General features: G+C 38.0%; 1 protein-coding gene across 2 annotated transcripts in view; it reads left to right on the plus strand.

Moving 5' to 3' along the window:
- Positions 1-12,549, plus strand: part of zcchc14 (zinc finger, CCHC domain containing 14) — a 240,193-nt gene extending 227,644 nt beyond the window's left edge. For both annotated transcript variants that reach the window (XM_072518087.1, XM_072518088.1), the window contains one exon: positions 2,802-12,549. In XM_072518087.1, the coding sequence (XP_072374188.1) occupies positions 2,802-2,857 (56 nt within the window). In that variant the 3' untranslated portion in view covers positions 2,858-12,549. The remainder of the gene's footprint in view (positions 1-2,801) is intronic.
- Positions 12,550-12,754: the final 205 nt, after the last annotated feature.

Below are 12,754 nucleotides of genomic sequence, written 5' to 3' on the forward strand. Positions count from 1 at the left end.
CCATCACCTTCTCCAGGCCAGTCCCATATCCCGCCTCCGCGCTCCCACTCGCTCCCCAGGCGTCGCATTCCATCCCCGTCCACCCACTCTTTAGCCATTTCCTTTTTGATTTCCGCAGCAGCAACCCAGTTGCTTTCTAGCGTGATTGCTCCCCCCATATTACTTCCGTAAGTCAGCTGACTTCAACTGACCCCAGCTACTCCTGCTCACTCCTTGACCCCCCCCGTGTGGGGAACTCCCATCCACCTTGCGCCTGTCTTCCCGCCATAATCTTTCTGGCACGGGAACATCCCTTTATCTGACCCGCCTCTTGTGGCGCAGCTCCCTTTCCTCTCCCCCTCCCATTCCTCATTATCCGCCTATGTCCCTTCTTCCCCCCCCCCCCACCGGCACCCACATTTCCTAGTGTCTCCCCCCATCCCAATTTACTTCTCTATTTACATCAACCATAACAATAACATTCCCTGCAGTATCAGTCCCTCAGTTCCGATCCAACTTCTCCTCTTTAATAAAGGTCCATGCTTCTTCCGCCGTATCGAAATAATGGTGTCTCTCCTGGTACGTGACCCATAGTCGTGCCGGCTGCAGCATCCCGAACTTCACCTTTTTGTGTAACACCTCCTTGGCTCGGTTAAAACTCGCCCTCCTTCTCGCCACCTCCGCACTCCAATCCTGGTACACCCGTACCACTGCATTCTCCCATCTGCTACTCCGCACCTTTTAAGCCCATCTCAGGACTTCTTCTCTATCTTTAAGGCGGTGAAATCGCACGATTGTCGCCCTGGGTGGTTCTCCCGCTTTTGGTCTTCTCGCCGGGATCCGATGTGCCCACTCCACCTCCAAGGGGCCCGCAGGGGCCTCAGCACCCATCAATGAGCTTAGCATCGTACTTACATAAGCTCCACAGTCCGCTCCTTCCACTCCCTCAGGGAGACCCAGTATCCAAAGGTTCTTCCTTCGTGCTCTGTTTTCTAGGGCCTCGATCCTTTCAATACACTTTTTATGGAGTGCCTCGTGCGTCTGTGTTTTGACCGCCAGGCCCAGGATCTCGTCCTCATTATCCGTCACCTTCTGCTCCACCACGCGGAGCTCTGTCTCCTGGGTCCTTTGTGCCTCCTTGAGCCCCTCAATTGCCTGTAGCATCGGGGTCAGCACCTCCCTCTTTAGTAGCTCCACACACCGTCTCAAAAATTCGTCTTGCTCGGGCCCCCATGTCGCCTGAGCTTTCTCCGCCGCCATCTTGTGTCTTCTCCCTTTCTGTCCCTTTCGTCGACGATTCCTCGCGCTGCAGCCGCCGCCGCCGATATTTTCCTCCTTCGTTGGGGGGGTACTCCCTACTCACTCACCCCACACCGGGTTGCGTCGCCCAAAAATTTCCCGTTGGGGCTCTTAAAAGAGCCCGAAGGTCCGTCGGAGCTGGAGCCGCCGAAACATGCGGCTAGCAAGGCATCGCCGCAACCGGAAGTCTGCCCACTTGATTGTTGATTTCTTTCTAGAAATTTATATAAATAATATCCATTATTTATCTCCCTTATCAACCATGTTGTTTCCTTCTTTAAAAAATTCAGCTCAGTTCATTAGACTAACCTTACCTGTTACAAATGAATGTTTTTTAAAATAAATATTTCTGATCAGGTAATATTAGTTCCAACTTCTCAATCACTCTTCCCTAACAAGAGGGAATAATTTTCGCACCCATATGGGGGTGAGAATGGAGGCAGGCGGCATGAAATGTCACGCCGTCGGTTGGGGTCCTGGCAACATCTTGCTCGGATGGCATTTCGGGGGGACAGGGTCTGGAGGAAGGGCTACCCAACTGCAAGTGGAAGGCAGCCTATTAAGACCTTTAGTCCAGTTGGCCAGTGGGCCCCAAAACATTGGAAACTGCTATCTGCCTGGAGGTAGCAGACCACGGATGGGTGAGAGTGTGGAGCTCAGGGACAGGGCAACATTCAAGGCTGACTTTGAGGCCCACTTCACCTGCCTGATTATCTCTTGACCTTCAGCTGTGAGATCCCACTTGTGTGCTTAATTGAAAAGCTAGCCTGCCCTACTGATTGGCCAATTCAGGAAAAATCACTGTCAGATGATTGTCTACCACATAGTGCGAGGTCATAACTTCCATTTGACCATGATGTCCGGGTCCCAACCCAAAATCCTGCCCACAACATCGAGTAGCTTCCCAACAACTTACATTAAACGAATAGGAATATAATTTCCCATCTTATCTTTCTTGCTTTTCTTACATAGTAGAGTGACATTGACAATATTCCAATCCAAAGAGACAATTCCTGAAAACAGTGAATTTTGAAAGATCATGACTAAAGCATTAACAATTTCCTCAACTACTTATTTTAATATCCTAGGACCCTGGAAGGACTTAGACTAATGCAGATTTAAAAGAACAGAAATGTTATGCAGACACCTGAAATGGTGGGAATGGGTTTCACCTGGCAGCTGTCTGCCTTAGCCAGAAAATGGAATTTCCCAGAACTAATTAAGATTGGATAATTTCCTTCAGTGTGTGTGATACTGTAAAGAATGAAGTTTTTCCCATCTTCAAAGAATGATGATTCTTTGCATCTCATTGTATTTATTTTTGGACGTGACTGATGCACTTAACAAAAAGGTGATGTCAATTATTGTAAATTGTAAGTAACCTGAACAGTGTGTGTCATTTATTCTTGGCGAACTAATATTATACAATATATATGTCCCAAATGCAACAACTTGAAAAATTATTTTGAGATGTTCTGGGGAAGATAAATGACATGTATTTTTTGTTTTAAATTACCTTTCAGGTACTTTTAGACTGAAATACACCCCTCCATCTGAAGGTATGGATTCAGCAGACTAGCATTTGGAAATGCACATCAGCATGAATCACAATGTGCCATTGAGTAAACCAATAGCAGGTACGAAGAAAGATGCAAAGATGTTCGATGGATATCTTAATTTCCTGCTGTTTTTATCCAAAGGTGCTTTTTTAAACAAAAAATAAATCGCATACGGGGATAGAAACTACACTACGCATGCACTAGCTGTAAATATAACTGAGTTTCAAGAAGTAATGGCTAAAACCAGAATCATTGTGTTTAGCAAAAATTGTGCAAGGACGTTGCGCAAATAAAATGGAATTTATCCAGAACTATTATATACTATGGATGTTCCTCCAACCTAAAACACAACAGCAGAACTATTTTCCTTTTGATAGCCTATAACTGTACAGCTTTACAAGAATGGAGAAAAGAAGAAAACTCCAGAGAGGAACAAAGAACTCTTTCAAAGAATTTGCTGTTACAATGCAATATTGGTGGAGCACAGCAAAGTTGACCAAAGTACTCTCGTCTGATCACCAAGATAGGGAAGACATTTGGGAAAAACAATGCTGAAAGAACAAAAAGACTCTTCAGTCTCTGAGAAGATGCTTTAAGCATAAATCTGGCTGGGTGGGAAAGCTTGTTTCTGTTTTTGTAAGGTTCTTCAGCTTGTATATTTTTAAGAGAGACCTTTACATGTAAAAAGATGCAAACAAATATTTTTTGTAAATTTAGTGTGTTTTTTGTAGAAATATGCTGTCAAGTTCTCCTGAATCAATTTGTCATGTTTACAAGTGTTTGTGTGTGTGTGTATAGCCAAAGGCTAATGCAGAAGAACCATTACACATGTCTGTATTTAAGGAGAACACTGAATATGTCTGTATTTAAAGAGAACATTGAATTAGTGCTGTAACCTGGATGAACTTGCATATCACACTAAGCAAAGTCAGTACTCTTCAGTGTGAAAAGAAAGCCTGTTGTTTTCTGTCAACATTTAGAACACAAAAATTGATGTTTGCTTTTCATCCATAAGAAGGAAATCTTGGCTTACCTAAGTAAAAGTTGGAAACATTTTGCTTCATTCACATAGAAATCCATTTATTTTGTGCTTTTTCAGCCCCAGATTTGTAAATATAAATCTATATGTGTTGGATAAGGAGGCTGTCACTTACATCTTGTCTCTATGCAAAGTGAAAGCTGAATGTTCTCCACAGAATTGAACATAGATGCAGTATTATTTCCATGTGATTGTATTTTGAGCATACAGTATGTTGAAATGTTTGGTGCAACAAGTAGTATTTTTACTTCACTCTTGAGAACTTGAAGAATTGACATTTGGAACTAAATTTATTGTTACTCTGTTTTATTGACCAGTATGAGAGGAATCTGTTTCGATTTGGGGTGAAGTGGGAGTAACTGATATGCACCATTACAACTTGCCTTAATTAACTTGAAATCAAAAGCCAGTTTTCCAAATAAATGTTATTACATTATTATAGGATTGTATCCTAAGATATAACGGTTATGACAGAAATTTTCTGGGTAGTTTTTTGGTGTAGTCCAAACTTTTACTGGAGATGAAAAGAACATTGTTTGAAAGTTAATGCAGAGGAATTGGCTTTGAAATAAATATGTGGTGTGGTCATCCATAGCAATGCAAGTGTTGGGTAAATAAAAAGTTGTTTTTATTTTGGTAATTCCTGCACTTTCAATGCTTTGTAAACCCTGTTTAGATTTCTACAAAAGCCCTGTGCAATTTCTGCACTGTGACTCTTCTTGTGAGGTGATCACTGAAAAAACTGAGCTCAAATTGCAACTCTTACCAATTGTATACGATTTACAACTACCAATGTATAGTACTTAAAACTGAACATTGTTCCTTTAGATTTTATATCTGATGCCTGAACATATATTCACAAGATAATTTTAGTTTCAACATTAGTTCCAAAAATATTATGATTTGTGGTTCAGAAATTTCTGTCATTTTCTTACTGTCCATAATCCAATCCTCCCAGTTATTTTGGGGACCAAGTTATGCATCTTTCAAGGGCTTTAATGTATTCCACATTTAAGATGTAGACTGGGCTGAATTATTTGTTGTTTGAAATCTGATATTTTAAGAATTCTTGATCAAAGATTCTTAATATCACCCAATATTATATTGAAATCAAACTTTCTCCATTGTGATATCATAGCATTCTGCTGCAATGATGCTGGGTTCTGCTCCTTCCATTTACAATGTTGCAGTGGAAATTTTTCAGATACAGAAGGTCCATACTCAACTGCCTGTGATCACCAAATTCTACTACACGTTTCTAGTGCATGGCTAAGACACCAGAACACTTGGAAGGACTATTTTTGAAATGTGTAGGACCATTTTTAAAAAGTGCTGAATATTATTGGGCTTCAAGACGGAAATAAGAGACTGGTTAAAGGAAATGTTGGGCCTTTAAAGCAGAAGGCATATTAAATTGATGTTTCACAACTACCAGCTACACAACCAATAGGATGTATGATCATATCATGAAAATATTTTGTTAAATCATGTGACTTTAGGAAAATTGTTTAAAATTGAGAAATGTGATGTTCCTGCTACCACTCTCTCAAACCGACACTTCCAACCCAAAGAATTTTCCTTTGCATGTGGGAATGTCCAATCTGAGAACAAAGCGTGTTCAGCAGACTTTTCTTCTAGCGATCCGACAACACAAATTAATATTTTAATTGGTTATCTGTATTATTCATTTTACAAGAAGGAAAGAGTTTAAAATGTCATAGAGAAGCTCACATGTTCTTGAGTTGCAAAAAAAAAATCCTATTTCCAGTTTATGTCTACATTTCACAATGCAGTACAGAATAGAATGTAGAGAAGTGAACTGCGGGATAGTTATTTGTGTGATTGAAGGGGATTGTGATATTTTCTTTCAGTCACAGCTGTCTATCTGTGCCCCTCTCCCTGCTTTTATCTCACTTCTGTGGATCCTCTCTCTTTTCTGTCCCCCTCCACTGCCCTGCCCAACTAGGTAAAAGACAAATTGTTAAGCTCCCAATGGCCAGTGTTTACTTTCTGCTGAGTAAGCTTTTCACTTGTAGAATTCTGTCTGTCTCTAGGCTAGTGAAGATTTTACAGGTAGAGAAGAGTGGAACTCAGCAATAGTTTCCAATGAGTCGTACTGGAAGGTGTTTGGATACCCAATGATAATCATGCTTGAGAGTGGTGCTGTCGATGATTGAATAGCCTGCAATTTAGTCTTGCATATGAAGAAATTGGAGAATGACCATTTGAATGAACTGTCAGAGAGCGATGGGATGGAAGTGTATGTAACCCTACCCTAGCAAGAGTGGTGCCTGCAGGAGGGGTGGGCAGAGGGGCAACAGGAGTGAATTAGGCAAGATCGTATTAATTTACATACAAATTTAAAATTCCCAAGTATATTATGAAAGCCTTCAAAATTTTACTTAATTATCTATTTTGCAAAAGCTGGCAAATATGTTGGTGCTCAACATGCAAATGACTATGTTGTACTATTTCTATTCTATGAGCAATCTACATAACTCTTGTCACATCTGGTGTGCTGTTGCAGTTTCCTTGCCCTGCTGTATAGCTCCCCATCCTTGCGCAAGTTGTGTTTTATTTCTTTACTTCTGGTTAAATTCGAAAGCATTTTTGAAGCATTAATCTTTTATTTAATTAAGTTTGTAAAATTGTGAATATCAGAGTGACTTGAAAGAAAATTATGGATTCCTGGCAATGGTTTGAAAGCACTACTTTCAGTCAAGGTTTCATGATGTTTTGTTCATAACAATCATCTGACCTTTGAGATGCAGTCAGTACATTCAAATAATTCTGACGTATCTATAACTTTTTTTAAGATGTGTACTGTGGAGTTTGGCAGTTTTACCCTTTGTTTTTGCCAACTGATAATTCAGTATGATATGCATTTTGTGTGAGATTATATGAGCATTAAAAGTATGTGATGTAATCAATCCAGTTTATCATGTGACCTACATTTGATTACCAAAATGATTGTTTAATTCAGATAATCTCACTAATTGTTTTGGCAGTGCCACCTTCTGTTTAAGAATTCCAATTTTGAAATGAAGTATTCTAATTTTCTGTTTCCCTTGTGCCATTTTGGAAATTTGATGTTGGTACAAAATCCTGTGTGATCTCACCTTTAAGGCAAAATTAATGACTTCTTAATTACTTCTTTTACAGCATCTTTGGTGATATGCATGTCCCTGCTTTTCATTTACTGCATTTTCAATGATTTACACAATCTTTGATTTGTCTTCTTTGTGGAGAAAGATTAACGTGGATGTTCCTATCAAATAGAAACCACAAACTTGCTCTATAAAGGTAGCCCACAGTTACAACATGTGCAACTGGTAGATTTTCAGCTTGCCACTCAAGCACAATACTGGCAACAGTGTTGGCCCCAATGTATCATGGAGTGGTAGGATGAATATGTGTTCCCATTTCACGTGACTTCATGACTTTAAGCAGTACACTCGGTGGATTTGCGTAATAATACATTGTTCCTGTAAGTCATAATTACACAATGAAAAATTGATTGGAAACGCCTACATTTAAAAATTATCCTACATTTCATGACCACTGAACTGCAGAAATACCCTTGATTCAGTATTTCATGCATTTTGTGCAATTGATTTTAATTTGTTTTTTAAAAATTGCATTTATAAAAATATAAAATTCTACCAGAATTTAACTAGTTTTCTGTGCTTGTTGCATTGTAAACAACTTGCTAATTTATGTGATTAAGAGCAGCTGTACAGAGAAACTATTATTGACCACTTTTAAAAATGGGAATTTTAGTCTTATTCAGGTGTGGAATAACAATGCTAAGAACAAGACCATTTTTAACTTTTGACACAATATATCCCTATTTTGAATTTGTTGATCATGCACAACATCTACCAGATGAATATTAAAGCCTATATATTACTCTCCAATAATGTGCCTTAATCCTATCCTCAAAAATACACATCCTGCTGCAAGTCTGAATTTTTCAATTTCTTAAGCAGACGTCCTAAGTCTCCAGAGTGAAGTGCTAATTTTCCTCATATCTACAAAGAACGGTCAAAACAAAACCATGCATAGCACTTTTGTCATTTCTCTAAGACAGTTTACCCTTTATGCGAAATGAAAGGACAATGTTCTAATTCATTGCACCATCCACTTCTCAACAGCTTTGCATTGTTGTTTGGAACAGATAGGCCAGGGTTATGGTACCGTTCACCTGTATTTACCAATCTGAAATTAGTGGGATATTTACAGCTACAGACTCAGCACTATACAAACTAAGAGGCCTGGAGATTGAAGGAAATTAGTCCTCAAACCTAATTAATCTCTGCAGCACGGGAAGCTTGCCTGACAGGAGCTCTTGGGTATGTCACAGGGGTTGAAGAGAGGTCTGGGAAGGTTGAGTAGCTCCACAGGAACTATTGTATGTTTTTTTTAAATCCTCCTACTTGTCATTGGCAATTGAGGGAGCCATTGAATATTGTACAGGGCAGGCTCAATGCCTAATTAACAAGAGCCACAAATTTAGGGATAGGACCAACAGCTGTACAAATTATATGTAGGCCACCTCATTGCTAAATGTGCACCTATTTTATGCTTGCAACACACACCAATTTTCTACCACAATGTCCTTTACAGTGTTGCATACTTGTAATATCCAAGCTAAACTCATTTTGCACCGCTCTGGTCAGAAACATCATGGCTAACAAAGAGCCAATGAATTAAAATAACTAAATGGTTAAGTAATTTTCAGGGAGCCCAAAGGACCATCTTGAACTGTTAAAACTTTGCTTTACATGGAAACAGAAGTGATTTGAGACTACCTACCTACTCGAGTGGATCTTGCACATATATCTGATTTTAGTTTGGGTAGTCTTAGACTTGAATTGTATTACACAGTTTGTATTGATGTAGAGCTAAAATCATTTGACATTAATGCGAACGTTTGTAACAAATTAGCTTATTGTAGGAAAAAGTGAACGTGAATGCACTGAACACTGAACAAACACTTTTTGTTGGTTGCTTTGTTAGTCGCTTCTGTGTGGCTTGAAGATTGTGTTTTTTTAGCCCAGTTTTGGATACTCCTATTTTTATCCCCTGTTCATTATCGTGCATTTTGTTCCAACCAGAATGGTTGCACTGGTTGGGCTGTGAAGCTCTTGTTGGCTGTCACAGAACAGGCAAGGTCATTTGATCTGTACGGTTAGATTTGTCAGCTGATTAATTTTTATTCTCCATTCCCACCCGCTCCAGAGATTTTTATTCCCTTTTCCCCACTCCCACCTTCCCCAAAAGTGACACTCCATCTAATGGTCAACCCAAAATAAAACTGAGGGAATATATCCTGAGACAAATTGGTATAGTTTGTCAAATTGCAAGTGAGCTTTTTAACTGCGTCACTATCGGAAGAATGTAGTCGTACCAAAATTATTTGGAAGTTGATATTTTGTCAGTCTATCACTAATCTTGTATCTTCTAAAGCCAACAAGTTCCAACAGTTGTGCGTGTTCATATTATCTCAAATTATTGTCCATTAAGTAATCACAAGAGGCACAACATTGGGTGAGTTTTCTTATGATTAATTTGTAAGTTTAACCTTTTGTATTGTAGAGGAGGATGATGGACCTAAATCATAATATTGGACATTTGCTTATTGGCGCATGTATTAGGGTAAAGTTCTTTACTTACTTTAGCAGTGTACCTTTCCATGTCTGCCAGGTTTTGATGATTTAAGAATCTAATTGGGAATCTATGTGTATTATTGGTCCATAGAAAACCTTGTTATTTTGACTAGGATTAAGTTGCACTACCTCTCGTTAAATTGTTATAAAATATCTTTACTTGAATTTCGTAAAACAATTTCACGTGTTGTATCCCAGGTATGCATCAAAGAGTTTTGAGATACGCTTCTACTGTCTATGCGCAAAATGCATTTCGTATTACTCCTCACAATAATTCTAAATTACAAATTCTAATTTGTCTACAATTTTAATTCTTATATTTGCAATTTGTCTTGGATAAAGCACCTGTATTAATGATTTTGCATTATGTTTGTCTAAGTGTTGACCTGTAAAAATGGCAAGGTCTGTTTGATAATTGAGTAAATCTTATGCCATCTGCTACTTAGTTTCTTAATGAGTTGAGAGATTCCGGTCACTAAATTAAATTTGTGTTAAATGTCACAATTTTCTCCATATTATGACCACAATGAAAAGTAGGATTTCCTTGGCCCATTCACATCCCATGACTTATCCAATCAAGGCCTCTTCACATGGGACAGTGGTGAACTGTTTTCCTAGTAAAATAAATACACCCATAAAATTTGAATCTGCTTTTGCTTTAACTGAGTTGAGTGCATTATTTGCCATTCTCACACCTGCCCATGCAAAATGTGCTTTTAAAATCTTGTAGGACATGTTGACCTTAGAAACTAGATTTTGGGACTGCCAAATGAGAGGAGATCAGAAGTTTAAAAGTCTGACATTGACCAGCAAATCAAATTTGTCTTCCTTCATTGGATTATTCTGTATTTTCAACTCCTAGCTGAAGAGTTAAATTGTTGTATACAGATAGTACCTAAATGAACACAGCATGGTATTTGTTGCATGTCTTATTTATGTTTTACTTACTTATAAACTGATTTGATTTCATAATACAGGCCAAAGCACTTGTAATGCTATCTGTTACAAAAGATCAATAGCATAGATTTGTAGTCAAACAAAATGAAATGAAAATCACTTATTGTCACAAGTAGACTTACAAGTAGAAGTTACTGTGAAAAGCCCTTAGTCACCACATTCCGGCACCTGTTCGGGAGGGCTGGTGTGGGAATGGAACCGTGCTGCTGGCCTGCCTTGGTCTGCTTTAAAAGCCAGCTCTTTAGCCCTGTGCTAAACCAGCCCCTGCTTTGTTTCTAAATATGTCAACACTTGTTTAACTATCCCTGGTAAGGAAGTTTAATTTTAAGCAGAATGTTTTGCATTTTGTTTGTTCCAATGATATAGCATTCCACTGTACCTAAAATTTGCAATAGAAGAAGTAACACTAAACATACAAAATAATATTGAAATGTGTAGATAGGATAAAACACGTCTTCAACGTATGTTTTCTTATTTTAATTTGCTGAAACAACTGTAATAATTCCCGAATTAGATTTTTCTCAATTTGATTTTTCATTTGAAATTCCATTTTACTTGAAAATAATGGAATACTGTTACATTCATTCCACTTTTCCTTTGCCATTGGTGTGCTTAATAGTTTCACGATTTTGTGGCTTCTTTAAAGGTTTTTAAAATTTCTTATCCTTATACTTTCTCACTGCTCACCTCCTACAGTAAAGTGGTAGGAAAGCTACTATAAACTACCTCCCAGAGCTATTCTTGAGCAGTTCCAAAGAGATATATGAGGAACCATCAAATGTTTCTACTTCTCTTTGGAGGAAGTGCTGGGCATCCCTACAGTAATTCCCACAGTGCCATGCAAAAAGAATGAGCACATTTTGTCCCAATGCAGTGGCACAGTTCATTGGTGTGGTATATACAATGTCAGTGGATTGATTCTTATTTGATTCAAGGGTGTCATGTAGAATCTTAACGTCCAATTTTTTATATAGCTAACCTAAGTAAATTACCACAAGCTGTTCACACTTGCAATACCTGACATTTATTGAAAGAAAATTGTGAACTGCAGATCATGCAAATTTAGAAAGTGAATAAGCAAATTTTCACTGCTATTGTGAAGAAATTGAGATGTTAGGTTTCTCCATTTTTCTCATTCTCTAATTTGTGTAGGCAGTTTTATGAATATTGGGCTAAAATAGAATTGCTTTTGCTATTGCTCTGTTTATTCGACACATAATTGCTTGAAAAATCAGCAAACTCATGCATGCTATCCAATGAAGAAAGTCACATAAGGCTTTATTAACTTAATGTCAAAACTGTAGCCCTTGGAGTTTGTGTTGAATTGCTAAAAGATGCTTAAAAAATTCAGTTTTCTGGGGAATGTTGACACTTTTGCCTCATTGCAATAGTTTGTATAATAACCCCTTTCATTCTTTGTGTATATGACAACATTGTATCTGTCACTGCTGAAACTCCAGGTACTGTTTTGTGTTATAGTAGTCATTGCTTATCAAGGGTTGACTGGACTTGTGTACTTTAACTGCTCTAAGTGCCATAATTTACAAGTGCCATATAAATGTTTGTCCCATTTTGAGATGCAGTGTTGTAGTTGCATGATGGCATGTTTGAAAATGGCAAGATTGATGATGTTTTCTTTGTATTCTACCAAAGAACTTGAACAGGTTAGTTTTACACAGCCAGTAGTTTGCTGGTAGTTTATTTGCTTTTTTTCCGTTTGTGCAGTGGCATTTAATATCAAAATTTTAAGGTCAGAAACATAGTGAAGCTCATTTCGAGCAGTTGTGCATTTCAGTATATTTAATTTTTTGACCATTGTGCATGTAACATTTAATACTGAAAATATGTTGCATTTTTATAAATATTTAAAGCTATTATGCAACTGATTGAACTCAACATGGCTCTTTCACACTTTAATTTGTTTTTATATTTTATGACTTTGTTAATGAAAGGAACACAATGTACATTTGTAGAAGAATACATTTTTATCTTTTAAGCCTTGTATTGTAAATGCCAGTACAGAAGAGCAATAAAAATATAAACAGCCTATTGTTATTTTTCCCCAAATACACTAAATATACACTTGAACTTGATAGCATGAAAGAATAGAAAAGACTTGTCAATTTGCCTTGTCTGCTGTTTATCTCATAATTAACCTCCAGAGCCATGAAGGATCCTATGTATAATCATCTACATTAAACACAAGGTAGAAGTTATTTAATAGAAACAGATAGACCAGATAGGAAGAGTGG

This window comes from Scyliorhinus torazame, chromosome 10, assembly GCF_047496885.1.
Source record: "Scyliorhinus torazame isolate Kashiwa2021f chromosome 10, sScyTor2.1, whole genome shotgun sequence".
Lineage (NCBI taxonomy): Eukaryota > Metazoa > Chordata > Chondrichthyes > Carcharhiniformes > Scyliorhinidae > Scyliorhinus > Scyliorhinus torazame.